At 42.5% G+C, this 25,382-nt stretch overlaps 3 protein-coding genes across 10 annotated transcripts; all 3 read left to right on the forward strand.

The window, feature by feature from the left end:
• Positions 1-1,656: 1,656 nt before the first annotated feature.
• On the forward strand, positions 1,657-7,666 carry LOC115675788 (uncharacterized). 5 transcript variants are annotated; one of them, XM_056321310.1, is made up of 12 exons: positions 1,657-2,361; positions 2,992-3,166; positions 3,387-3,470; positions 3,768-4,009; positions 5,082-5,313; positions 5,452-5,616; positions 5,696-5,827; positions 6,026-6,151; positions 6,706-6,753; positions 6,970-7,048; positions 7,146-7,202; positions 7,332-7,666. In XM_056321310.1, the coding sequence occupies exons 1-12, from the start codon at positions 1,763-1,765 to the stop codon at positions 7,388-7,390; spliced, it is 1,998 nt and encodes a 665-aa protein (XP_056177285.1). In that variant the 5' UTR covers positions 1,657-1,762; the 3' UTR covers positions 7,391-7,666. The 5 variants fall into 5 exon arrangements, with proteins under 5 accessions (XP_056177285.1, XP_056177286.1, XP_056177287.1 ...); XM_030598552.2 differs by having other exon boundaries at positions 1,853-2,361; positions 6,038-6,151; XM_056321311.1 differs by lacking the exon at positions 7,332-7,666 and having other exon boundaries at positions 6,038-6,151; positions 7,146-7,213.
• A 1,217-nt stretch (positions 7,667-8,883) lies between these two features.
• LOC115675730 (cold-regulated protein 27-like) lies at positions 8,884-11,908 on the forward strand. Of its 4 annotated transcripts, none has more exons than XM_030598480.2 (5): positions 8,884-9,055; positions 9,893-10,093; positions 10,201-10,474; positions 11,223-11,335; positions 11,409-11,908. In XM_030598480.2, the coding sequence occupies exons 1-5, from the start codon at positions 8,972-8,974 to the stop codon at positions 11,475-11,477; spliced, it is 741 nt and encodes a 246-aa protein (XP_030454340.1). In that variant the 5' UTR covers positions 8,884-8,971; the 3' UTR covers positions 11,478-11,908. The 4 variants fall into 4 exon arrangements, with proteins under 4 accessions (XP_030454340.1, XP_056177107.1, XP_056177108.1 ...); XM_056321132.1 differs by having other exon boundaries at positions 11,423-11,908; XM_056321133.1 differs by having other exon boundaries at positions 11,426-11,908.
• Positions 11,909-13,823: 1,915 nt separating this feature from the next.
• LOC115675882 (uncharacterized) lies at positions 13,824-17,618 on the forward strand. The gene is made up of 4 exons (XM_030598669.2): positions 13,824-14,486; positions 14,615-14,810; positions 15,787-15,918; positions 17,209-17,618. The coding sequence occupies exons 1-4, from the start codon at positions 14,167-14,169 to the stop codon at positions 17,329-17,331; spliced, it is 771 nt and encodes a 256-aa protein (XP_030454529.1). The 5' UTR covers positions 13,824-14,166; the 3' UTR covers positions 17,332-17,618.
• The last annotated feature ends 7,764 nt before the right edge of the window (positions 17,619-25,382 follow it).

Consider the following 25,382-nt stretch of genomic DNA (forward strand, 5'->3'; position numbering starts at 1 on the left):
AGAGCTTCTTTTGCGGGCCGTGGGCCCAATGACCGTTGTGGCGATCTGATCCCTCCCGGTGCGGGCCCACTGGGCCCTTGCTTTATTGGCTTCGAACTTGGGCCTTTGTTTTTCTGGGCCTCCTCGTTTTCGTTGGTTTGATTTGAATTTAGCTACGGGGGCGAGCACCGGGTCCGGTTTAAGTAGGAAGAACTAGCCGAAATCGGCCCCTTCGGTTGGATTCCGAGTCGGTTTCGGGGGAGAACTGGTTCGGGTCCTGGATAAGGGAACTAGCCTGGACAGGTTTGGTTCTTGGTTCCGAGACTGGAAATGCAGTTCTTCTCGAAATCAATCCTCAACTCGATATCGAACCGATTTTTGCAGCATCTTGTTTTGTTCCGCGGCATATTATTTCATTAGGAAAAAAAAAAAGTCTTGCATCTGTCGAGATTTAAATCATTCGCATTTAATGCCAATAAAAACTCACACAATCGCTTGGCAAAGACTTTCGTGTGTTAGGAGATGCAAATTTTTTAGCATTACGTAACTTTCTAAGCTCTTTCCCCTGAAAAGAAAAGACGGCCAGTTCATTGGATCGATTTCGGGAAGAACCGACCCAGTTTGGCTCCCACCTCCGATTCTTCTGGATCGAGAGCTGGTAACCAACTCCACTCCGAAACTAATCACCTCCAGAAAGGACAGGTTCGACACCCGGCATACTCGATCGAAACGGGGCGGGCTAGGCCGGATCCGGCTCCGGCTCCGGATCTAAATATTGCCATGCCCCAAAAGATGGTTTAACTGATTCTCCGGGCCGGGTCAAGTCAGGTGGGCCTTTTCGATGAAGAAAATGCACGGCATAAAAGGAGGAGAAGGAGAAGGGACAAGAGACAAGAGAAAAGGATGAGACCGTTGACCCAGTTTGTCTCCGCATCCCGCGATCCGTCTTGTTGTCTTAGGGAATCGCGTGCGATTGGAAAGTGCAAACTTCGAACCAAAACATATGCCTCGGCAAAAAGCAGTTCGTGGGCTATCCGGACAAAACACACGACCCTGTCCCAACGTCTAGTTGGGATGGAAGATGCTCCGAATGTTACGTCCGTAAATGACAACTCCCCCAAGGTAAAAAAAATAAAATTTTGGACACCTAGTTAATTTTCGGCGAGGGAAAGTACCGGCGGCCAGCCCGGCGCCGTGCACCACGGCGAATCGTATCGTCACGAGATCATCGAACACGATGTGTCGATCGCGCTTCGTAGCCGTTCCATCGCTCCCATACTATCTCACCGAGACTCTGATTCGGGCGAAGACTCTCTCCCCCCCTCTCTCTCTCTAGCTTCTTTCCATGCGTCAACTCCCGCCCGGTGTTGTTATTTTTTTCTACGAAACGCCCATTTCCGGGTTGGGTCGGGTCGGCATTTTCACGGGCCGGTACCCGCCTCCCTCCCTCCCGAGCTCCGCCCCGGAGAAAGTCGGTCTGCACCGCCGCCGGGGTGATAATCACGACCGAATAGCAATTACCCCAAAAAGAACAAAGAATTTACCGAAAACGAGAGAAGGAAGGAACGACGGAAGATCATCTTGTCGGGGCTTCCCTTCCTATAGATCTCCGCCGACACAGTACAGGCGCCGTGCCAAAAAAGTCACCCCACCCCCTCTCTCTCACTCTCTCCCCTCCCTTTCTCTCTCTCTAGAAATTGACTCTTTCAGCTGCTGGCTTCAAAGTCAGTCCCACTCCTCCTGTTGTGCTGTGTGGTGCGGTGCGCCTCCGAGATTCCAGTTCATGCGAGTTAAACGATGGCGTCCATCCCACTCCATTCCCGAGAAGCGCACCAGAAAGCCAGACAGCCCGAATAAAATATCCCCCCCCCGGTTCTCTCTCTCTCTCTCTCTCTCTATCTCTAGCTTTCGCGACTCCACCAGCACGGTGCTCTGCATCACCAGATCACAAGCAAGTCGCCGCCCCCTTCCTATATATATATATATATACGCGCCAGTTCATCCCCCTCCCTCCCCCCTTCTCTCTAGACTGCTCGTTGCAGCGTACCCCAATCCCGATCTCCCTCCTCGAGCTACCCCCTCAGATTCGACATGCTGTCCCCGTGATCGGTTCGGTTGCCCCGGGTCGCGTCCTCCGAGCTCGTTCCGGCTTGATCCGCGATCGGGAATGGACGGCGGGGGCGGCGGCGGCGGCGGCGGCGGAGGCGGGGATGGGACGGTGAGGCTCGGGGCGCTCAGCTTCAGGCCGGACCGGGCGCTCGATTTGGCTCAGGACGTCGGGGTGTCGTCGCCGGTGACGCGGCAGAAGGCGGCCGCCGCCAAGCAGTTCATCGAGAACCACTACAAGAACTACCTCCAGGGCCTGCAGGATCGCAAGGACAGGTTTGGCGATCTCCCACCTCGAATTCGAACGTTCCCTGATCCTCGCCTGATTCTTCGTTTTGTGCGCTTTCTCCGTCGCTTCGCTTCCACCGACCGCATCGGTTTTCGGCTTCGTGATCGTCCGCCGCCCACTGCTCTTGGCAGTGGCGTCGATAGGATATTCTTTAGCGTTTCATTGCTGGCGGTCCTTTACTGGTCTCTGCTCTGACTGAGACTTGGATTCGTTAGTTGCGTGAATGTCGCATTTATATCTCTCATCTAGAAATGGTAGTGATTAAGGAGGTCTCGCTCCATGTCTGGACTCATTAATGCAAATCACCAATTAATCTGGTTTCCTAGCTTCTTAGAGAGCGATATAAGCTTGACTCTTCTGTGTGAAACGGATTAACTTGATATAAACATGCCTTCTTTTCGCATTCGACTCGATTTAAGATACTATAAGCAATATTGTATGCAAATCTGAGACTTACCCGATTAGATAGATCCAGGATGTATAAGCCTAGAATCTCTGTTTTCCGCAATAAGGCATGGGCCTATATTACACAGATCCTCTTCCCCGGGGGGGGGGGTGAATAAATGGCGGCGTAGTACGGCGAGCATACTAATTAATTCTGTGGTTTTGCGGATTAGACGGCGAGCTCTCCAAAGGAGAGCACAAGAAGCTCAGGTGTCTAGCGAGGAGCAGCAGGAAATGCTGAGAAATCTAGAGCGCAAGGAGACAGCGTACATGAGGTTGCAAAGACGTAAAGTGGGATTGGATGACTTTGAACATTTAACTGTCATTGGTAAAGGCGCATTTGGTGAGGTACATGCAAATGATACTTTTGTCTTGTTTTCGATATTCGCTTGAGGATATGCTTTGATTTGCTTTTTAGCCGGTGTGGCTGACTCAGCACTGACTTGATTTGTGTATAGAGTAGTTGTTTTATGATGAGTTCCCTACGCTTCTCTTCCACAAAAGTTTAGGAGTATTTCCTTTTTAGCATATGTTCCTTATTCTTATCAGCTACATTCAACCGATGCAGGTGAGCCTATGTCGTGCAAAGAATACAGGAGAGGTCTATGCCATGAAGAAGTTGAAAAAATCCGAGATGCTTAGCCGTGGACAGGTGAACATCTTAAGCGACATGTTATTGGATCCTACAGTTTGCTACTTTTGTATTTCTTTAGCTTTTTCCTCTTCGCTCTCTTCTTTGAGCCGTACCCATAACCTTGTTTCAGTTACTAATCTAATGATTTGTTCTTCAAATAGCTGATGTGGTTTATTTCTCTGAATCCTTTCTCTATTACATACTGGTTCTCAGAGAGTCGTATGTTCTAGCTTATATAATCTTGGGACTAGTTGCTTTGTAGTGTTAACGCATTTTGTGCTTCGATTCTTTAATCATGATTGTTTGTGTGATTAGGTTGAGCATGTTCGTTCCGAGAGGAACTTACTTGTGGAGGTTGATAGTCGGTGCATTGTTCAGCTTTACTATTCCTTTCAAGATTCGGAATTCTTATACCTCATCATGGAATATTTACCTGGTGGTGATATCATGACATTGTTGATGAGAGAAGACATTCTTTCTGAAGATGTTGCACGGTTTTACATAGCAGAGAGTATTCTAGCCATCCACTCTATTCATCATCATAATTATGTGCACAGGTATTACTTTAAAATTCCGGGTACATAATAACTTGTCATGACTATGAATATGTTTCAGCTTTCACATCTGGTAATATATAGTACTGGATGCTAAGGAGTGCCAAAATTTTAATCGGAGTGAGGTGTGGCATTGGATAGTTATATGCTTACATATAGTCTTGCTTATAGTCCAGAGAAGTTGAAAAATTGAATTCTCTTAATAAATATAGCAGAGAAAAGGATATACATATGGATTTATTACACGAGTTTATGGACCCACAGTTTCGGAGAATGTCTTTTCCAAGCTAAACTCACCTAGTGTTGCAATTGGAAATGGATGGCTACTTGTCTTTTTTTGTGATCAAGTGGTTTGTAAGCTATCGACCATGGTGAATGATTCGATTTACCAGCATCAGATGATTATTTACTGCTTTTCTCAATGGAATGTTCTTGTCTGTTCGAATCCGTTTGAAGGAGTAAAGTGGGAGAGCTGTTTGCAGCTTCTTCTCCTCAATGCACTCCTTAAGAAGAATCTTACCATTATCATTCTACGTATTTTCTCATATTAAACCAATGAGGGAAAGTCAAAAGATTCAGTACCGTTAGTCTCTTCTTCATGCAGAACACCACGCTGGCTAGTGCTTGGCATGTCAATGAGCCCTTGTATTGTCACCATTACATTCTTCATTACTAATCTTGATCTATCATTTCATGATGCTATCCTGTTGCCACTGCTTCAGTTCTAATGAACTCTTTCCAACTTTATTTGTGCTGCTGTTTAGTGATAGATCATACTCGTGTTAGCCTTTCTATCTCTCTGTTTCTTTTTCTTCTGAGGTGGACAGTTGACCGTTGAACAACTTCACTTGTGTTTCAACATGTATATGATTGCATTCAGCTTCTTGAGCTAGAAATGAAACTCCGAGTTTCTTCTTGTTGGGTTATTACTTATTATTCTACAGTTTAGCAAGTTGGGGTTATTTATGTAATTATACAAGGCTTAACCCTAAGCCTATAGGTACTTCTTTTAATCTCAATAGAAAGATAGTCTCTCTTTTACCAACTACACTTCTGAGCAAGTTCCTTCATGTAGGGACATTAAACCAGACAATCTGTTACTGGACAGAAATGGCCACTTGAAGCTTTCTGATTTTGGTTTGTGTAAACCTCTAGATGAGAAGTATTCTACAATTTTGTTAGAAGATGAAGGTTTAACCTCTCAAGAAAATTTAAGTGGATCCGGTGGACACTCTGGTGCTGATGCAGCGCCTTGGTTGATGCCAAGAGAGCAATTGCTACGATGGAAACGTAATCGGCGTGCATTGGTATCCTCTCATCTCTGTGTCCTCTAACTTTTGTTGTCCATCTTAGTCATATTCCGGTTTCATGAAGTAATGCCAAGCATTCCATTTGTTAATTTAATATCTATTTGGCTTATGTAGTTTTATGTATAACATCGACAGGCATATTCTACTGTTGGAACTCTTGACTACATGGCACCTGAGGTACTGCTGAAAAAGGGATATGGAATGGAGTGCGATTGGTGGTCATTGGGTGCAATCATGTATGAGATGCTTGTAGGCTATCCTCCCTTCTGTTCTGATGATCCTAGGATCACTTGCCGTAAGGTGATTTCACTATTACCTTTGGTTGGTTACGAGTTCCAAGGACATACGCAGAGTACTCAATGATTAAGTTTTGCCTCAGATTATTAATTGGAAAGCATGCCTGAAGTTCCCTGAGGAACCAAAGATTTCAGAAGAGGCTAAGGATTTAATCTGTCACTTGCTATGTGACGTTGAAACAAGACTAGGGACTGGAGGAGTGGAGGAAATAAAGGTGACTTGCAGAATAATGCTCTTTCTTTCACACGGTAGAAGAAATTGCCTGTACTTTTTGCTAGTTTGACACTCTTTTTTTCCTTCCTAAATGGAGAAAATGTAAATTTGCACTTTCTGCAGAATATGTCCACAACCACAACCACTTTGCACCGGCATTCTGGCCTGCAATTGCAATTGTGTTTATGCTTGTTGCAAGTTTTCTTTTCAGGCACATCCATGGTTCAAATCTGTTCAATGGGACATGCTCTATGAGATGGAAGCTGCATATAAGCCTACCGTTAACGGGGAATTGGACACTCAGAATTTTGAGAAGTTTCCAGAAGTGAGTACCCGTTTTACTTTGTCAAGGTTATCAAACTCAGCCATGCTGAATGAGATAAAATATCTACAGAAGACTGAAATAAATTTCACTTTCCTGTCTGGATCAGGATCAACATAGCTTTATTGCTATGCTGCTAAATCAAAGCTTTAATGGCTTGACATAGGCTGTTGATTTATCAGTCTTCCATGCTAGATATGGACCCTTGAATTTTTCCCGCTTTTGACGTTAGTAAAGTAGGCAACAAGTATGGGTGAACAAGTATCTGGGTCTCTTGCTACCCTCGGCTGCAATTTCTGTTTTATTCTTTATGTTTCAGGACACGGGGTCGTTTTGGATGGTTTTGATCTAATTTCAAATTTCATAAGGTGTATGTCGAACAGCAAAATTGTTCTGAGTTTTAGCAGTAGGCCTAATCGACTGATTAACTTCTTCAGACATTTGAGAATTCCTTGGGAATCTCAATTTTTGCATAATATTTATCGAGACTTATCCCGACGTATCTTTCTGTTTTGATGTGAGTTTTGGCTGAGACTTTCGCATTTTGACCTTCCTAGGTAGAAGGCCCGCCATCTTCAACGCCAACTGTTGGACCTTGGCGGAAGGTAATGATTCCACCTCACACTGCTTGATTACCATCCGAAGTAAAGGAACTTTGTTAAACATTAACACCCCGCCCCCACTCTAAACCTGGGGCAAATGCATTTAAACGATGATTCATTGCTCGATTTATTTTGTTAAGCTTTCATTTGGTCCACTGGATCGGTTATCACTTTGACATCACATGAGGATGAGGGGTGGCTTTTTAACTGATTTTGCAGATGCTGACATCAAAAGACACTAACTTCATGGGATTTACATTTAAGAAATCAGATGTTCTTAACTCGCTCGAAAGTTCAGGTATGCTGTACTTGAGCGTTTATGTATTTATGTGAAGCGATCGCAGTTTTCCATACAGAAAACCAAACGAACTTCAACATTTTGACGCGGACTGCAGGTGCGGACCTGAGATCGCAGGGAGTTTCAAGGACCCCATCTCTAGTATCCTTGTTAGGTAGGATATGACGCCGCTGTTGCTTGATTATTCTTCCAATATCAAACTTTACCTTAAGAGAAAGCGCCCACACCGATCATGGTTATCAAATCACCTGTTCCTCTGAAATATCTTTTGGCTCGTTCTCAGGTCAGATGGAACTGCTGGAAAACGAAACATCCGGGGACGAGCAAAGACTGGAAGATTGACTCGCAAATTCTACTCATTCCGTAAACGATTGGTAATGGGGATAAGGGAAAAAGGAGAACAACTATCATCGTGGTCCATTCGTTCGTGACGACAATGTAAGAATTCGAATAACGGGAGCTTAAAAGCTTTTGATGTTGTAGTTTTATTTTTTTCTCTCTGGCCTTGACTGTATCTGGCCTAATGAGCGCGTTTGTTGTACAAAAAGAAAAGTTTTGGGAATTCGTTTTCTTGAGCATGATCAAATCATATAATATAGCCAACATTTTACCGATTAAGTTTTTGCTTATATGTTATGTACTTCAGCCAGCTGTAATTAGTAGGCTTTTTTATGATTGCTTGAAAATCTGAATGCAGCAGACTAGCATGAACTTCTTCACTTCATGAATGGCTGGAATGAATGGAAATAATGAATAATTATTTTTTTCTGCTCGTATTTTTCTTTTTCTATTTAATTGGTGCTAATTTCAATCCGGAAAATTCTCCTCGCATCACGATGGAATATCATTATTGGCCGCGGAATTTGATCGGGTGCTCTTTCGCATTCGCTAGGTTTCGAATCGATGTTGAAATGTGGAATTTGACAACAACAACACAAGATTTCTTGCTTCGGTATTTTAGGTCGAAATTGTTCGAGCATGGCGATATGATGATATTCATGCACCTAAAAAAACACCGGGCGATTCAACATTTGTAATTACTCCAATAAGAGAAAAGTAGGAAGTGGGAAAGTCCATGTTCTGGATGCCGCCAAAGGAAAACCTCCTGGAGGACGGTTTAGGCCGGCACCGCTCGTTTCGCAGGGGCACGACAATTCGGTCTTCCGTCGTGGCACGGGTTTCAATCCCGACATTCCGGGACGCGGGGCTCGATCTTCCGTCACGGCACTCTTCTCAATCTCCATCCCGGCGCGTGCGGCGGGGGGACGAGACGACCCGCGGTTTCCGAGCGGGTTGGTTTTTACCCAGTCAACAGAAGATCTGTGTAGCTTCGGGGAGGGCCGGGGGGGTTCCTCCGGTTCACGAGCAGAAGAACTCGTTTCACTCTCCTGGAATTTTCTCACGGGGCTTTCCATGTTATTTCGCCATGTGACGCGACACGCGACGCGAAACAAACGGCAACAACAACAACAAAAGAAAAAGGTGGAAAAAAGGAGGGGAGGAGAGAAAAGCGCGCGGAACCAGTGGGGCGGAGGCGGGGGGTGCGGGCCCCGCCGCCCCGCCGCCACGTAAGCAGGAGCCTCGAATTATTATTATTATTGTTATGAGGGAAGCAAGGGGGAGGGAGGAGCCGAAGATATTTTGGGGGGCCGAAAATATCTGGCCTTGAGCTCATCATCGCCGGTGACGTGGCGCCTGCCGGTCCCTTGACACGTGTAAAAAAGCGGTGACAACTGTATCGCCATCTCCCCACCCCCCCAATGCCCTTCTTCTCCTCCTCCTCCTCCTCCGCTTAATACCATCCCGTTTTCCATCGAAAAACCGAAATTCCCCAAATCCTCCCTCCCCCCCCCCCTCTCCTTCTCTCTCTAAGGCTTCCTCGCCGCCGCCGCCGCCGCCGCCGTCGTCTCCGTCGCAGTCGCAATGGAAGCTCCTCGCCGGACCGATTACTCCGGGACGAGCTCGGGAACCTCGAGCGAGTTCCCTCACCGTGAACCCATGATTCCGGTACGATCGCCATTTTCCCTCTCCCCCTCCTCCCTCCTCCTCCTCCCGCCCGTCGATTTTCTTCTTCTTTTTGTCGTTCGCCCCTCTTCTGTTTTTGGTCCTTCTTCTTCTTCTACGGACACTTCGCGCCGTGGCTGTGGGTTCGGCTTGATTTCGAGCCCTCCCACCCTTTTTCGAGACGGACATCCGTGCCGGAGGGTTTCGATTCTCTGGCGCCGATTCGAGTTCGATCGGTGGGTTCTTGATCTCGTCCATTGCCTCTGGTGGCGGGTTTTTATGAGCATGTTGTCGCTGTTGTCTTGAGGAGGATTGTGTTCGTGTTTCGATTCTGTTGGAAAGAGAGACCGCTGCTTCAACGTCTGTGGTGCGAGCAGCAGATCGCGATTTTATGGCATTGCAGCGAGCTGTGCCCGGTCTTTTTAAGTTCTTCAAGAGGGAGTTTTTCCTATTTTGTAATGAAATATAGACCGTGTGCTTACGTTTCTTCTCTGCTTGCGACCGCCCGTTGTCCTTTTGATGAATTTGAGGCTGAGGTAGATTGGAATCCGATTACGCGAGGGAGACCCCTTCACGAGCTAAAGTTTACCATTACAACCCATAGACCGCAACATCTGATTGTAGAGAGCAGGCAGCGAATATGAGCTATGATACCAAAAAAACAAAAAAAGGAAAATTTTGAGTTGCTTATGATCTAATCCTGTTTGGCTTGTCCTCGTCTCCCCTTCAAGGGAGGAAGAGAAGCTAAAGAATTGCTTATCCCCGTCAGTGGGGGGTTAACATCTTTCTATTAATAAGCAGCTACTGAGCTAGTTGAAATTGGTGGCGATTGTTTTTCAGGACCTTCCGGGCACGGATTCCTCAAACACGGAATGGACAGATGAGAAACACAGTCTCTATCTCAAATCGATGGAGGCTACCTTCGTCGACCAGTTGTACGATTCCATGGAGTTGCTTGGTTGGCACTTGGAAAAAGCAAACTTCGTGGATCCACTAACCAGGCAATCGAACAAACAGCACCCTTATGCACCCTCTGGCCAGGTTCGAATTGATACGTACCCGATGAGATGGGCGATATTCGTTTCTTACTATTCAATGGCATCTCATTTGCTGTTTTTACTGAGCTCTTTACTCGCTCTTATATCCAGTTCAAAGTTCTTAGAGATGGCAGTTGGAAGAAGATCAACTTTGAAAGACCTGACTTGCAGGTAGAGAAAGCCGATGGTTCACGTGATCTCCTAAAAAGTCCATGGATCCAGCATTTTCGACCTGCTTCTAGAGTCCTGAGGTCGGGATCTCCTAATTACCAAACATCCAGTGGAAAAGGGAAAAAGGCTCTTGCCTATGCATCAGCTGGAAATTCAGAGCAGTTTCACGCATGCCACTCTTACTTTGGCAATCAAATCGATAACGGCAATGCAGGTGCTCATGTTATTTCTGATGTATGTGTCAAATGATTTTTTCTTTTACTCGCATTCGCCATACGTGTGCACAATGAATGGTTGTGGTTCTCGTTGTTTTTATGAGTACCATTTACTATGTTCTAACTGTAGATGTAACTGCTCTTATACAAGGAGGCAAAGCAAAGCCATCTTTTGGAAGATTTTAACTGATGAACGCAATTTGAGATTTTAATGTTGACAGACTTGCTGGAACTGATCTTTCTTTTTTCCTCTTACGACTACGAAAGAAATTTTAGCCTTTCTTACGATTGAGTGCAGCTTAGAGTGTTCAGATGAGAGACGGGTAATCTAACTTGTGAATGTAAAATGTGAACTTCTGAATTCAAAATTGTCAAAATATCGCCAGTTATCCACTATCGAGCTGAATAAACATGTCCTATAATTTCGTCTAATCAAAACGGCAAGCTATATCCGTGCACTCTTGTCCTTTGTAATAGTCTCAGCTGTCTAATCAAAACGGCAAGCTATACCCACGAAAAAAAAAAATGCAATGGTCTTAGCCCTTTGTAATTGTTTGGCAATCTTTTGCCAGTTATTTACACTCTTCCCTTTTAAAATGTACTGTTATGTGATTCATGACTGGTGAAGTGCTCACTACAGTCATACTAAAACCCATTTAGCTTGGTATTGATGAAAAAGAAGAAACGGAGAGATGTAGAGTCGTAGAACCTGCCTTTGGCTGGATTTAATGCTTTTGGTTTTTGCAGAGGTTACGGATCAAAACTTTGTGGATGAAGATATAGGAGGAAGAAAGGGGAGCAACATGTGCAGTGCAAAGAAGGCAAAAACTTCGGGGACAGATTCTTCGGACAATGACCAGGTAAATTTCAATTCTATACCAGTCGCTAAGGACTGGACTCCCCAGCTTACATATATTTTACCTGGTTTACAAGGTTGTTCCGTTCAGCAGACCTGCCACAGCAGGAGACGCCGGTGAGAAATGGGCCTCCTCATCGAGATGAAGGATTTCTACCATGAAGGCTTGGGGAACATCCTCTTTTTCTCGCGCCCTAATGTGTCAACAAGTAACGTGAATTTGGATTGCATGCACCATCTGCATGCTCGTGAGAAAGCGAGAGGATTCAATTTTCTAGAGACGAGAACCTGGTGTTGGGGGTTGCTCTTTTTACCTCTCTGACAAGAGGTGCACGGTGCATATTCCCACTCGGGCAAAGGGTTAGGAACACGATCCTATATACTTGTACAACTCTACATATTGATGTGCTGACACAGGTTAGTCGGGGCTAATTCGACTAGGGAGAAAACAAGGTGATTGATTGTACTAACATAACAGGGGTTGTGGAGTTCGTTTCTCTCTTTTGAGTTGATTGATGCTGTAGAACTGTGGACATCGTGTTACCTGTTAATGTTACCTGAACCACGATTTGATTTATTGTTGTCACGGTGCTTCACGGGAACGATGAATGTTTTAATTTTGTGATGGAGTCGGATTCAAGCGATGTCGTCGCCGTGAAATGTCCCGATCTCTCAAATTACTACCGTTCGATTATATAACAGAGAGAGTAATCATTCGTGGATTATGTGTAGCAATGTTAAGCCCTGGTTTCTTGAGACAAGCTTTGCAAACTCAAGCCAAAAACAGCGACAATCGCCTTGCTGCAGAAGGACACTTTTAGTGAAAGGTGAGTATGTGTTTTTGGAGAGGTTGGCAACTCGAAGCGTTACAAAGTTGCCAATTCATATGTTTTTGTCCGCGGCTTTGCCCGCAACAATGCTATAAAAGTGAGACGAGCGCCACTTTCCCTTCGGTCACTAGCAAAGTCACGTATGTTGTTGCGTACATTCGATTGATTTATAAAACATTTTACAAAATCATGTTATCGTAGGAGATTTGGATTACAAATTAATTAAAATAATTATCGATGCGATATGAAAAAGGTTGTGCACACGTAGAAAGAAAACTATATTTTACAATTTGAACTTTTTTTCCGGAAAATTGTATGAGATAGAAAAGGTTCGAAATGAATGATTAAAAAAAATAGAATGATTAATTTACGTGTTCGTTAGGATATTTATAAAGTAGGATATTTTGGAAAAGAAGTGATCCGTAGAACAGAGGACATCTCTTTTGACATAACATGTTTGGATTTCTTTGCTAAAGTAACCAATAGAATTGAAAATGAATATGGCGTGTGTTTGTTTCTCGAAAAATAAAGAATTTGGAGAATATTTTTGTAAAAACGGTTGTTTGCATTGCTTTTAAAAATGAATGAACGGAAAAAATTTTGATTGTCCACGAAAATATTTATATATAAATTATTGTCGGTAGTAAAAAAATATTTTACTAACTATTTCAATCGATTCAAGCAATCCTTTTTAAGAAAATGTTTTCTTATTTACCGCAAAACAAACAAAGTATTAGGCCTCCTTCGTTTCAAGAAAAATTGATGGTTTTGGAAAATATTTTTCAGAAAGTCATTTTCTAAGAAAATGAAAATATTTTCCGGTATTTGACTAAAACCTAAAAATGAACTATAAAATGTTTTCCACTGTTTGGTATCTGATTTGATTTTCCTCAAGCAAAACTACCAAAAAGTTCGAATTTTTTTATTTTTTCCGGCCAAGGAAAAGAAAAGGCAAAAAAAGATAAAGATAAATAAAAAGAAAAATATAAAATCAATTTTTTTAGAAATAATTTTATTAGAACGAATGTTTCATTAATTAAGGACCCAAGCTCGAGAGCCGAGAACTCGAGCACGACCCTTGTGGACCTCGACCAAGTGCCAAGGACTAGAACTCGAGCATCAGGGACCCGGACACAACTTTTCTGCACTTGGGCTTCGGTTCCGAGTCATCAGGCACGAATACAAGAGTTTCGGGCTCGCTCTAGATGGACCCGAACGTGGGCATTAGGGGCCTGGGTCTGGCCTCGATGGACTCTAGCCGGGGCGTTGGAGACCTTATCCTAAACGCCGAGGATTCGAGAATTAACATTGGGGTGTCCAAGTGTAGAATTTTAGGTCCGAACGTTAATTCTAGTCATATTTCGAAAAAGTGTTTTTTGCCTCTTTTCAAAGAGAAAATCATTTTTCTGAATTTAAGCATAAATTTTCCGTTGATCAGAAAAATATTTTCTATTAACTTATTTTCCTAAGCAAATCAACGCCGAAAAATGTCTTCCTAAAAAATATTTTCCGCAAAATAAACGGAGCCTTAATTAATGAAAACATTTTTTTGCCATGGACAATAATTTACTATTCTTTTTTTTTTGGTCGAAGATAACAATTTGTTATAAATTACTCTCTTTCTTGCATGTTGTTGCCACTTAGATTTATTGTTGGCTTTCCCCACGTGTTCCCCAAGACAACCTTGTTCTTCTTCTTCTTCTTCTTCTTCTATTTCCCCTCGCCAACCCGACCTCCAATCGCTGCAAACCCTAAATTCCCAAATTCGTTCCCCCCAAATCCCAGTCCGCCATTATCGCTTCGGTCTCTCTCGAGGTGCTCCGCTCCGTGATCTGGATTCATTTCTCTCGCGTGGCCGCTTGATCCTTCGGCCGCATTCTCGGATGAAACCGCCCGGTTCCCGTTCGGGATTCCGTCCGTTCGGTTTTTGAATGAATCGATCGGAGGTGTCCGCTTGATCCGATTTGATTCGCCGAGGTTCTCGCCTGGTCGGGCGCAATACGCAATGCCGCCATTTCTGTCGACGTCGAGAGCGCTGAGGTCGTCCCTGTCGCGCGGGGACGGCGTCGGGCGACTGATCAAGTCTCGCTGGACCGATTCCCGGCGGCCCGGGCTCGATCGAACCAGGTGCCTCGGCGGCATCGCGGGCCTCGATGCCTCGTTTGGTCGTAATAATAAAGCGTCCGATGCGCCCAAGGACGTCCCGATTGGTTCCGGGCGGCCGTGCGGCGGTGGCATTATGCAGAGGAGGCGGTTCCTGGGATGCGGGGATGGTGAGGAAGGAGGCATTTTGGCAAAGGTTTACGAGGAGAAGCGCGTTTTGGGGTAATTTTCGCGGAAAGCCCTCTCGATTTATCCGTGATCCTGTTAAATTTGTCGATAGTTACAGTTTGATGTGTGCGCGATGTTTTCTCCAAGAACGAGTTCGGAGAATGATGTAATTTCATCTATAGGTACTCTCCAGAACAACTGTTCGACGTGGTTGCGGCTGTCGACTTGTATCATGGGTTTGTACCGTGGTGTCAGCGGTCGGAGATACTGCGGTACAATCCGGATGGGTCTTTCGATGCTGAGCTGGAGATTGGTTTCAAATTTCTAGTTGAGAGTTATGTTTCTCATGTAGAGTTGAACAGACCAAGGACAATCAAGGTAAGCAACTAGCTATCTTCTTCCCTCCGTTTATAATCCCGGCTGTTTATGTATGTATTGACACGTTTCACTGAATTTGAATTTTGGCCAGCCGAGTACACAGTAGCACAAGGGGTTTCCATCGTTGATCACTACAAACACTGCCCCACATATTATGCCTAAACATTGCTTGGCTTCGAGAAATGATTGTATTTCTATCTTCGTAGTTTGTTTTTTATTGGCATTGTGTTGTATGCATTTACTATTGTGATTACTGTTTCCTTAAGCATTAATTAGAACCTTGATGCAACTCATTAAATATCCAGATGGGAAGACCTGTTTCATGGGCCAAATTTCAGTTTCCTACCTAGTTTTAAAAGCAACACTTTGTCCACTTTTGCTTTGGTCCACATCACAATCTATTGAGAGTTCCCGCAGAAGAGTTTCAAAAAGATTAACCATCAGACTTTCCATTCCTCATTTTTTGGCCATATTGATGAATTTCATTTCTGCTCTAATCTTTGTTCCTGAAGTAATCAAATTCAGTTTTTTGAATCATTATATTTGGCAATGACACAGAAGTCATTTACTTGCCTCATTTAGTTGATTTAGGATTGAAGCTTTCTCAATAGTATTTGACAAAAAGGATAAGAAAATTTGACTGGTTCCACCATATGTGGATACTTTAACTTGCACAATACAGAAAGATGCTTGTCCCAAGATAAGCTTTCGTCGGCAACAAACGGTTTGGTTCAGTGATGGCCTACCCTTACCAAGATCTACAAGTCTGGGAATAGTCCCCTTCTCGCTCCTCCCAATACTTATCCTTCATCCAGCAAGAAAATAAGTATGATTTGTCTTGCATGGATTGATGAAAACATTTGTCTGTTTTCAAGCTGCTAACAATTGGTGTTCTTGGTTGAAGTTCTGAGTTGACTAATATGGTTTTGTTTTATGGTAGAGCTAATGTTTTCCCGTTCTCTGCTTTCTTTTCCAGACGACAGCATCGGAGAGTACCGTTTTTGACCATTTGATAAATATTTGGGAGTTCAATCCAGGACCAGTTCCAGGATCTTGTAGCCTTTACTTTTTGGTGGATTTTAAGTTTCAGTCCCCACTTTACCGGCAGGTAGTGTTGCTTCTTGTAATTAATGTGGTTGCATCAACTTCCTATCTCTGTAATCATTCTCTATGAATTTTAGGTTTTTTGATGAGCATAACAAATGCTGAACTTGAGGTACTTCTAGCAAGTTACACTATTTACTTGTAGTGCTCAGAAGTCAGAAGCAGTAGTTCTTACTGTACAGACAATGAATTACTTAGTTTAGTTGGAAAGCCTTGTGTATTTCTTGGCATATACTATGTTCAAATACATTTAAAGACTGCATGTTTCTATTTGCAAAACCACTGTATTCTTTCCTTGTATGGGAACACCAAAATCTTATGGTTGCTCGCAGATTGTTGTGCGGTGCAGCTCACGAGGGTAGATGAGAGTAGCAGCTATCGTCAATAAGATATCAACTGCAATTGCCGTCCCAGAAAGAATCGTACTTAGGTGGCATTTGCAGGGATAATGAGTGGTCGTTACACAGTTAGATCAAGCTATCACAGGATTGCTGACTTTAAAAAATGTACTATCAATAATAGAGATAGACCATAAGTTTGGCATGTTCTTCTGCTAATGTGCTGTAGTGGCCTCTTAAACTTTCAGTGTTCCACATTTGGTAAAGACGAAATTGCTCATTTTGTGAGCTAGTAGAGCAGCCAGCTCATTCACTGTGGACTCTACATTTGTAATTTAGTTAATGCCTTTAGAAAGCCAGATTTTCTGTTGATAAATGCCAGCGAATTATTCACAACTAGTAGTATAATGGCTTTTTCTTCTTCATTGGAGTTGAGGCATGTGAACTTAGTACATATGTGGACTAAATAGTAAAATGTCAATCCATGAGACACGCTGTATAAGAAAATGTCATGGGCTTAATGGCATGACGACTCTTGTTTAACCTTTGGCACTTAAGTTCAATCAGTTATGGTCCTGAGTCCTTTTACATGAATGTAAATATTGTTTGCTGTTGCTGTATGTTATCTCTGTTATATGATTATGTCATTATACCTATGGCATGGTCAGTTAAACTTGTGAGTGTCTGCAGTCGCTGTTATTTTGCATCCCTCTTGGTCAGGTTTCCTCCCACATTATCCTGATTCCATCGTACCAAAGCAGCGAAGTTAGTGTTTTTAAATGAGCTCATATTCTTCTGGTGGTTCAGTGTAGTTTGCTACATTTACTAATAGCAGTCCATCAGATTCATTCATTAGCTCTGATGTTTCTGGCTCTGGCATAAGCTTCTGTACGTTTGGAAAATAATGTGTGTGCCCGTGGACCTTGCTAATATGTCTTTGGGTTTCCTGCCATTAGGTGGCGTCGGTCTTCTTCAAGGAAGTGGTTGCCCGACTGGTTGGCTCATTCAATGAACGTTGCCGCTTGATTTATGGACCTGGGGTCCGAGTCCATGAAGAGTCTTACGGACAGAGGGCTTGAAGTTTGAGTGAGCCTCGTGTTGATCTTAGTCCTTTTGCTATCTATTCCCATGAGTGGCCATCGGGTCAATGGGCAATGAATATTGATCCCCTTCTGTGGTTGCTGCCCCCAGCACATTGCCATTTTGTTTATCGTAGTGGGCCTTTCTAGCCAAGGGATAAAGCCTCAAGAGCGAGCTATCATTATATGTTGCGGATAGATAACATCAGCTGTATCAATTTTTGCAATTCTTTGAATATTTTCCCCCCTAGTTGGGGATTCATGGAATCAAAAGTACATTTTAATTTTAGATTAGTGATACTGGTGTTTTGCTCGAGCGCTTCCAATGTGCTCTGCTCAGCAATTAGCCTGTGCTGCTCATGAAACAGCATGGTCATTGGGTCCTTTCCTAATTTCTGACATCCATGCTGTGTTACGGACTTAAACCTTTTGATTCAGGTTCCGATAATACCGAGCGCACGGACCACAGCTTTTCTTTCGCGAAACTCAAAGGCGGAAAGCTTCGACTAAGGATGTGCTACGGACGTGTCGATGGGTTTAGGTTGGAATGATAAATTCCTCGGACCATCTAACATCATTGTGGCACTGGAATGTACGTTCATGCACAAGCCCGTTAGGTGGCTCTGGGCAAACCATCTCATTCAACTCCATCCATTTATGATTGATGATGCTTCTGTAAGTAACAACAAGGCTAAAAACATCAGCATGTCAGCATCTCGAAACTGAACAATCAATTACTCAAGGTCCACAAATGCACACGATGCATCGTCCTTTGATTAACATCATAGGGGGCAACCTCTTCTCTTTCTTTCCATTAATAAAAAAATAATTGAGCAAGGGATTCTAGAAACAACAAAAATATCCTCTCCCAGCAAGAGGAGGAGAGAAGATCCCAATTCTCCACCCCGCAACCCGAAAAACAGACGTGACATGCCTCGTCTCGTCATCGGGGTTCGGACAAAGATCGGGTACTAAAAAGGCAAATGAGGAATGATAATGATCGGGGTGGCACCAAAGACCCCACGTTTGACTCGAGTGCTAATGTTCAGTAACCCTAAACAGTGTAAAATTTCAGGATGAATCGAGATCCCAAGAACTGTCCACGTTCAAGTGGGAAAACGATCCAACATGGGTCATCGCATGGACCATTTTCTTCCTCAATACGTACCTTCATCTACTTCAATCATGCAGCAAGACATCATAAGGATAATGATATAATTGATCCTTGAAACTTTGGCTCATTGTACGATGTGGTCCATGAATCTTTTATAAATGTTCGAATTATCCCTTAGACTATATGAAAATATCTAATATTATCATTCAATTTAATTTTATTTCAGGGACAACCAACATTGAAACAATTTTATATAGTTTAAGGACCGGTTTGAACACGTACAAAAAATTCAAGAATCACATTAAACAAATTAAAAATTCAAGGACGATATTGCGCAATTGGCTAAAGTTCAGAGACCACATTGAACAAATTAAAAGTTTAGAAACTACACTGCACATCGGGTCAAAGATTATAAAGCATATGTGTCATTTTCCTTATGAAAAACCCACATTCAAAACTAAATCGATACGATAGCAATGGCATGTATAGTCATGCTTATTGTTATGACCCATGTAAGTATTATTCTCTAGGACCACCAAATTTGTCACCACTATCTCAATTCTCACCACAAAACCACACCCTCTCCCCTCCCCTCCCCCCAAACGAATTGGCGTCGTTCCAACTATGATTCCCAATTTTTGTTTTGGTCAATAATTCAATCTGCTTTTGGAGATCCCACAGCTGGCAGATTGGAATGGTCTTTTTTTTTTTTGTCAAAGGAGGGGGTCCTTCCTCCAGTGTTTCAATCCCCCTTTGTTTAAGATGATGGGGGCGAACATGATTAGGATGTTGAGGTCTCATTACGGCCTTTGTGTTCCCTCCTCATCCACAAGATTCTCCTCCCATCATTCTTGTACGGTGAAGCACACGTCTCTTTGGAGAATAATATCTCGACCCCTTTCCACCCCCCCACAATTCAAAATCAGAATCGAAGGGGGGAGAGGGAGGGGGGGTCCTCGAGAGGAGTCGTTTTCTGCCGTATGTAACAAAAACTAAAAGTACCCAATGAGAATAATCACCCCTTTTCTTTGTTCCAATCTCTGTTTTCTTGTGTACTTTTGGTTTTGCTTTCCCCCCCCTATCTTCGCTTTCTTCTTGTCACGATTTCCCTGCTCGTCCATACATGGAAAACCGGACGGACATCCTCGTCGAGGAAAGTTTCAATCTCCGACAAGATGTATTGGGTTGATGGCCTGGCCACCATTATTATCTACATGGTTCTTCTTTCTTAAGATTGAATCGCTGTTGGGATGAACAGGCACATGCGCTTCGCGTTTTGTCCTCATTGAACCTTCATGCACGGGGGAGAGACCGTGCCCCAGAAGGAATCCATGACGCGTCGGTCGGTAGCGCCTTTCGGGGGACCCTACATTTCCAATCGTTAACGTATCGGGAGAGGCACGGTCGGTGAGGTCAAGTGTCCCTCCTCCGCCATGCGAGGAAATGAGGATCCAATTCCCTTATTTCTAAAGATTATGGACAGGTTAAATTAGGACAACAATCGGATAAATATGAAGCGACGAGCGTGCGAAAGTTGACGTGAAGCAGATGAACTTTATGCGGCACGTTCTCGCAGCGCTCCATAAGAGGTTTGATACGCTTGACGACTGCATTATTGGCCGACTTAGGGATTGTGACATCCACTTGGAGGAGCAAAGTCAAAAAGAAATTCTTCTCTAAATTCTCTCTTCCTCTGCTTTTTTGGGGCTCAGACGATTACGCATCGCAATCGGATTCTTTGAAGATACTTTCGGTACGGATCAAAAATATGTGGTCAACCATTTTGTCTTATCTTAGCTACTCTGACACACCCTTTAAAAAAGAATCCGAGAGTTAAATCTCGAACTTTGCTAATATAACGGTCTTTGAGCCTCCGTGAAAGTGAGAGTAACAATATATTATGAATTATAAGTGAATTTCACAATAATTTATAATTATTTGTTATTTACTTTTTTTATGATCTAAAACATGTTATTATTCTCATGGTAGATTAAGGACCGTTACATAAGTATTTCTCTTAAATCTTTGAAAAATAACTTTGCGTAGAAAGTTGGGGGAAATTTCCAAAACAATCTTAAACTTATTATACTTGTACCAATTCAATCCCAAACCCTTCAATTTAACCAATTTAATCCCAGAACTTTTAACGATTTGCCAAATTAGTCTTTCTAGCTAATTTTGAATGGAAATCCTTGATGTGGTACACCCGAAGGACAACGGGCGCTAACGTGGACAATTTTATAAATTTTTTTTTAAAAATATTATGAAATTTTTTTCTTTTTTCTTTTCCTTTTTCTTCTTCTAAGCCTAGCGAGGGCCGTGAAGCCCTCGCCGGCCCTCGCCTGGGGTCGGCGAAGGTTGATCGGCCCTCACATGTGACTGGCGAGTGTTAGCTGTTGACCCTCGCAAGACTTCGTAGAAAAAAAATGGAACAGAAAGAAAAAATAAAATAAAATAAAATAAAATAAAAAGCAAATTTTACAAAAATTATAAAAATTGTCCACGTTAGCATCGGTCATCCTACATGGCATTGCCGGCGTCCCCGTCAACGATTTCCGGCCAAAATTGGCCGAAAAGATTAAATTGGCAAATTATCAAAAGGTTTATGATTAAATTGGCCAAATTAAAATGTTTAGGACTAAATTTGCACAAATACAATATGTTTAGGATTTTTTTGGTTAATTTTCCCTAGAATGTTGGGTAGCCTCGGGTCTATTCAATTTTGCATAGACTCTCCACTAAAAAATTGCCACACGATAATCAATTTCACATCAATTAGAAAAGTACATCCTCCACAAGCAACCACTAGCCACCATCATGGAGCCGTTGCGTGCAACCACTGCAGACTACTTCCCACCGTGGCATCGATGTTCCTCATATTAACTGCCTCGATTTGAAATCTGGGACAGGGCACCACGACATCAGGAAGGAGAGACATAGAGATGATGGGTGGCGCCAGAAGATTCAGGGGGAGAGGACAGAGATCGACAGTGGCGGAGAGAGAGAGAGAGAGAGAGAGAGAGAGAGAGAGAGAGAGAGAGAGAGAGAGAGAGATGTCATTGGATAGTGCCGCTGTGGTCATATGCCATAAGTGGAAGTTGCGTGGTTGGCCGGTGGCAGCCATTAGTGGCGATAGTGGAGGATGCGTTGGTGAGCGTTCACCGAGCCCACTATTCGCGCAGAGCGAGAGCGAGAGCGAGGTACCAGGGATGGTGGTGCAGCTGCGACGGCAATAATCAATCTAGCTAAGACTCGAGTGAGAGTATGTCGAGTTACTTACTACCACCAGGTGCATTGCCCCCCTCGCATGGCACATTCCAATGGAAAACCCGCCCTAGCTAGCTCGAGTTGCGATAGATCCAGACATACTCAACATTTTGCCTTTCGGGCCGTACCAGTTAACCATTTCTACGTTTTTTCTGTCAGCCGTTTTCACTCCAGGAAGATCCTAATTGATTTTAATTAAACGTGGCGCAAATTCTCTATCATATGTATCTCAGAAGAAGAAGAAGAAGAAGAAGCTAAATTGGCATGCGCGTATAGGTAAAGATAGTGGAGAACAATCCTGGGACGCATCTCGCTATCTAGAGCCTCTAGGGGGCTGCTGCAACTAGGCAAGATTCTGCTTAGATTTTCCTTCTTCCTTTTTGTTTATGCAGACGGGCGCAGAAGAATAAGCAAAAGCCAAAGCAAAGAAGGAAGAAAGAACCGATGGTCGACGCACGTAGGTTTTCCATCATCTTTGTTGGCACATGAGCGAGCACACACTGCATGCGACAAAGCCTATTGGTCCGCACTCCGTCACTTCACTCTCGTACTCGAAACATCTCTCTGGTTTGCTCATTACAAACGACGCGGACGACAATGCATGCATGTTTCCTCCCCTTGATTGCTGCCTAGAAACCGGAAAAATCTCGCACGTTTTAGCGAAGCCTGTCTTACGATTCGGATCATCATGTGTGGTTTCGCTCGCGAGGGGAGAATTGAGAACGAACGGCTTTCTATGTTCTGCATGCGGAATATGAGGGATTATGTTATGTGATTCCGGGTCCGCATGGATCGAGCCCTTCATGTCCCGTCTAGTATGCCCTAGCTATGTGGAATTGAAGCCGTGTCTTAGGGTGCGAATGGTAACCATTCTGCTCCAGAAATTAAATTCTTGCCAGAAATTGATTTCTGGAGGAGAAATCTGTTTGGTAAAACATGACTAATTCTGCTCCAGAAATTGATTTCTGGAATAAAAATCTGTTTTGATTTGTTGATTTTTTTTTTCACCTAAAAAAATTTAAATTTTACTCAAAGTGGGTGGCCACATGTATTATAAGCCATTCTGTAAAGTTTTGAAATTTTTGATTTTTTTAATTTTTTTGGGCACCTAAAAAAATTAAAATTTCACTCAAAGTGGGTGGCCACGGGTATTCTAAGCCATTTTGTGAAGTTTTGAATTTTTATTTTTTTATTTTTTTGGGCACCTCAAAAAATTTAAATTTTACTCAAAGTGGGTGGCTACAGATATTCTAAACCATTCTGTGAAGTTTTGAAATTTTTTATTTTTTATTTTATTTTTTTGGACACCTCAAAAAATTTAAATTTCACTCAAAGTGGGTGGCCACAGGTATTTTAAGCCATTTTGTGAAGTTTTGAAAATTTTTATTTTTTTATTTTTTTTTTGGCACCTCAAAAAATTTAAATTTCACCCAAAGTAGGTGGCCACAGGTATTTTAAGCCATTTTGTGAAGTTTTGAAATTTTTGATTTTTTTTGGCACCTCAAAAAATTTAAATTTCACTCAAAGTGGGTGGCCACATGTGTTTTAAGCTATTCTGTGAAGTTCTGAAATTTTTTATTTTTATTTTATTTTTTAAAAAAAATTCACCAAATTTCATATTTTCCAGAAAATCTGACTTTTTTTTATTTTCTGGAAATTTTTATGAATTTTTCTAGAATTTTTCAATTTTTATGCATTTTCTGAAAAAAAAAATTTGTGAGAAAATAGGGAGAATGCATTCCGGAATCAAGAAGCTACAAAAAGTAGCTTCTCTTTTTCTTGTTAAAAACTCGTTCCGGAATCAAAAATGCATTCTGAAATCAAGAATGCATTCTGGAATCAAGTATTTTTAACAAACGCATTTTTATTCCAGAATGCAAAAATCGCTCCAGAATGCATTCCGGAAATTTTTTAACAAACGCCATTCTGTTCCGGAATGCATTCCGGAACAGAATTTTTATTCCGGAATGCATTCCATGCGCACCCTTAGGCTCCGTTTATTCCACGAGAAATGAATGATTTTGAAAATATCTTCTTAAAAAACGATCGCTTGAAATAATTAGTTAATTAAAAATATTTTTTTGTGGACGATAAAAATGTTTTTCGTTCATTCACTTTTGTAAGCAATACAAATAATCATTTATAAGAAAATATTTTTTCGATCATTCATTTTTTACGAAGTAAACGCACTCTTATTGGGTTTTGACTCGAGATTTGATTTTGCCTATCATATCTTCTGCAAAATGAGTTTTCTTAAAGTATTTTCTTAATTGTGATCTTTTTCTTCTCTCTCCCCCCTCCCCCCTTCCTTCTCAATCATTTTGTCTTCTTCGACACGGAAACCAACCGTTATAATTAAGCATATAATAAAAAGCTTTCTATTTCACTGCTCCAGAAATCAACTCCCTCTCTCAATTTGATGACACACTCATTTCTCATATTCAAAATCTTTTAATGTATTTTCAGCATGTTAAAAATCTGCATAATTTTTGGGAGGGAAATTAATGTACTGGTTAGCCAATTGGGCCATTCACTCTTGTGTTGCAAATGACACCTTAATTTTAGATAGGCCATCCTGAGGTTTGCTTCCTTTGTTGATAGGAGATCGAGTTGGATCTAGTTTCATTAGGCAAGTTTTCATGTAACATTTGGGCTTCGCCCCTTTCAGTACCCAAAAAAAAAAAAAAAGCTTTCTTTAATTTTGCTTTATTTTATATTTCTTTTACATTTTGTCTTAATTTAGTGACTCATACGTACATATACGTATTTTCTTATGAGACAGTTCTTTCAAGTAGGTAAAATCAGCCCATGAAACATGCTATTTACCTCATAGATCAGGTAAAACGCAAATAAAACCTGAGGTCGATGCCTCAATAAGAATTGTTTACGGTTGGTGGTGCGGGGAATCGAAAATGCACGCGTCGTTCTTTAATCACTGTTCATTAAGCCCATCCAATAGGGTTTATGTGTGCGCGTGTACCTCCTCTGGTTTTTCTTCTGGGGTGGATGTGGGAGGTGAACTCTGCATGCTCATGATAACGAGAATCAAAGGGAGATATGAATCGGTAGGGAGACAAATATGGAGCAGGATACTTTTGTTCTCCTCATAACTTTATGTGGTCCACCATCTTCATGAAATCATTCGAACTCATGAGAATATCTCGAAGCAACAGAGAATCTGCATGCATGCTCCGAATGCATTCAGCGTGCAAGAAGTCCAATGTGGATTGCAATTGTTTGGCCTGCGTTCCTGCTCGTCCAAGAAGACATCCATCCAAAGACCTTGGTCATTTGATGGTTTATGGCACACGTAGGCCACGGTTGGAATGATCCTCGGAGTTGGCATGGTCGGTTGGGGGTGTTAAAGGGTTTCTAGCTCATGAATTAGAGGTCACCTATTCAAATTTCACCAACAGCGTGTAAATTGCTCTACATCGGGCTTTTGCACGGGCCAAGAGTCTAGACTTAACTAGTTTATGCTGCTAGCAGGAAGTTCTATGAGTTCCAGGTAATCCGGTATTTCCGCTCATGCCACTAGATTATAAATATAGGAAGGGGAAAACCTAAATTTTAAATTTTCGCTCCTCTTCCTTCTCATAAAATTATTATTATTTTTTTAAATTTCAATCGAAATTTTCATTCCCCTCATTTTCCCTCATTTCCCAAATTA

Source organism: Syzygium oleosum, unplaced genomic scaffold, assembly GCF_021117445.2.
Source record: "Syzygium oleosum isolate NSW1041296 unplaced genomic scaffold, Sole_v2.1 Sole_v2.22, whole genome shotgun sequence".
Lineage (NCBI taxonomy): Eukaryota > Viridiplantae > Streptophyta > Magnoliopsida > Myrtales > Myrtaceae > Syzygium > Syzygium oleosum.

What these genes read in the sequence shown, in the direction of transcription:
- LOC115675788 (XM_056321310.1), top strand. Translation starts at nt 1,763, where the DNA reads ATGCGAGTTAAACGATGGCGTCCATCCCACTCCATTCCCGAGAAGCGC. An exon ending in AGATGCTTAGCCGTGGACAG is followed by an intron (nt 3,471 to 3,767) that starts GTGAACATCTTA and finishes TTGTGTGATTAG; the next exon opens with GTTGAGCATGTTCGTTCCGA. An exon ending in CTAGGATCACTTGCCGTAAG is followed by an intron (nt 5,617 to 5,695) that starts GTGATTTCACTA and finishes GTTTTGCCTCAG; the next exon opens with ATTATTAATTGGAAAGCATG.
- LOC115675730 (XM_030598480.2), top strand. Translation starts at nt 8,972, where the DNA reads ATGGAAGCTCCTCGCCGGACCGATTACTCCGGGACGAGCTCGGGAACC. An exon ending in AATCGATAACGGCAATGCAG is followed by an intron (nt 10,475 to 11,222) that starts GTGCTCATGTTA and finishes TGGTTTTTGCAG; the next exon opens with AGGTTACGGATCAAAACTTT. An exon ending in ATTCTTCGGACAATGACCAG is followed by an intron (nt 11,336 to 11,408) that starts GTAAATTTCAAT and finishes CTGGTTTACAAG; the next exon opens with GTTGTTCCGTTCAGCAGACC.
- LOC115675882 (XM_030598669.2), top strand. Translation starts at nt 14,167, where the DNA reads ATGCCGCCATTTCTGTCGACGTCGAGAGCGCTGAGGTCGTCCCTGTCG. An exon ending in ACAGACCAAGGACAATCAAG is followed by an intron (nt 14,811 to 15,786) that starts GTAAGCAACTAG and finishes TTTCTTTTCCAG; the next exon opens with ACGACAGCATCGGAGAGTAC. An exon ending in AGTCCCCACTTTACCGGCAG is followed by an intron (nt 15,919 to 17,208) that starts GTAGTGTTGCTT and finishes TCCTGCCATTAG; the next exon opens with GTGGCGTCGGTCTTCTTCAA.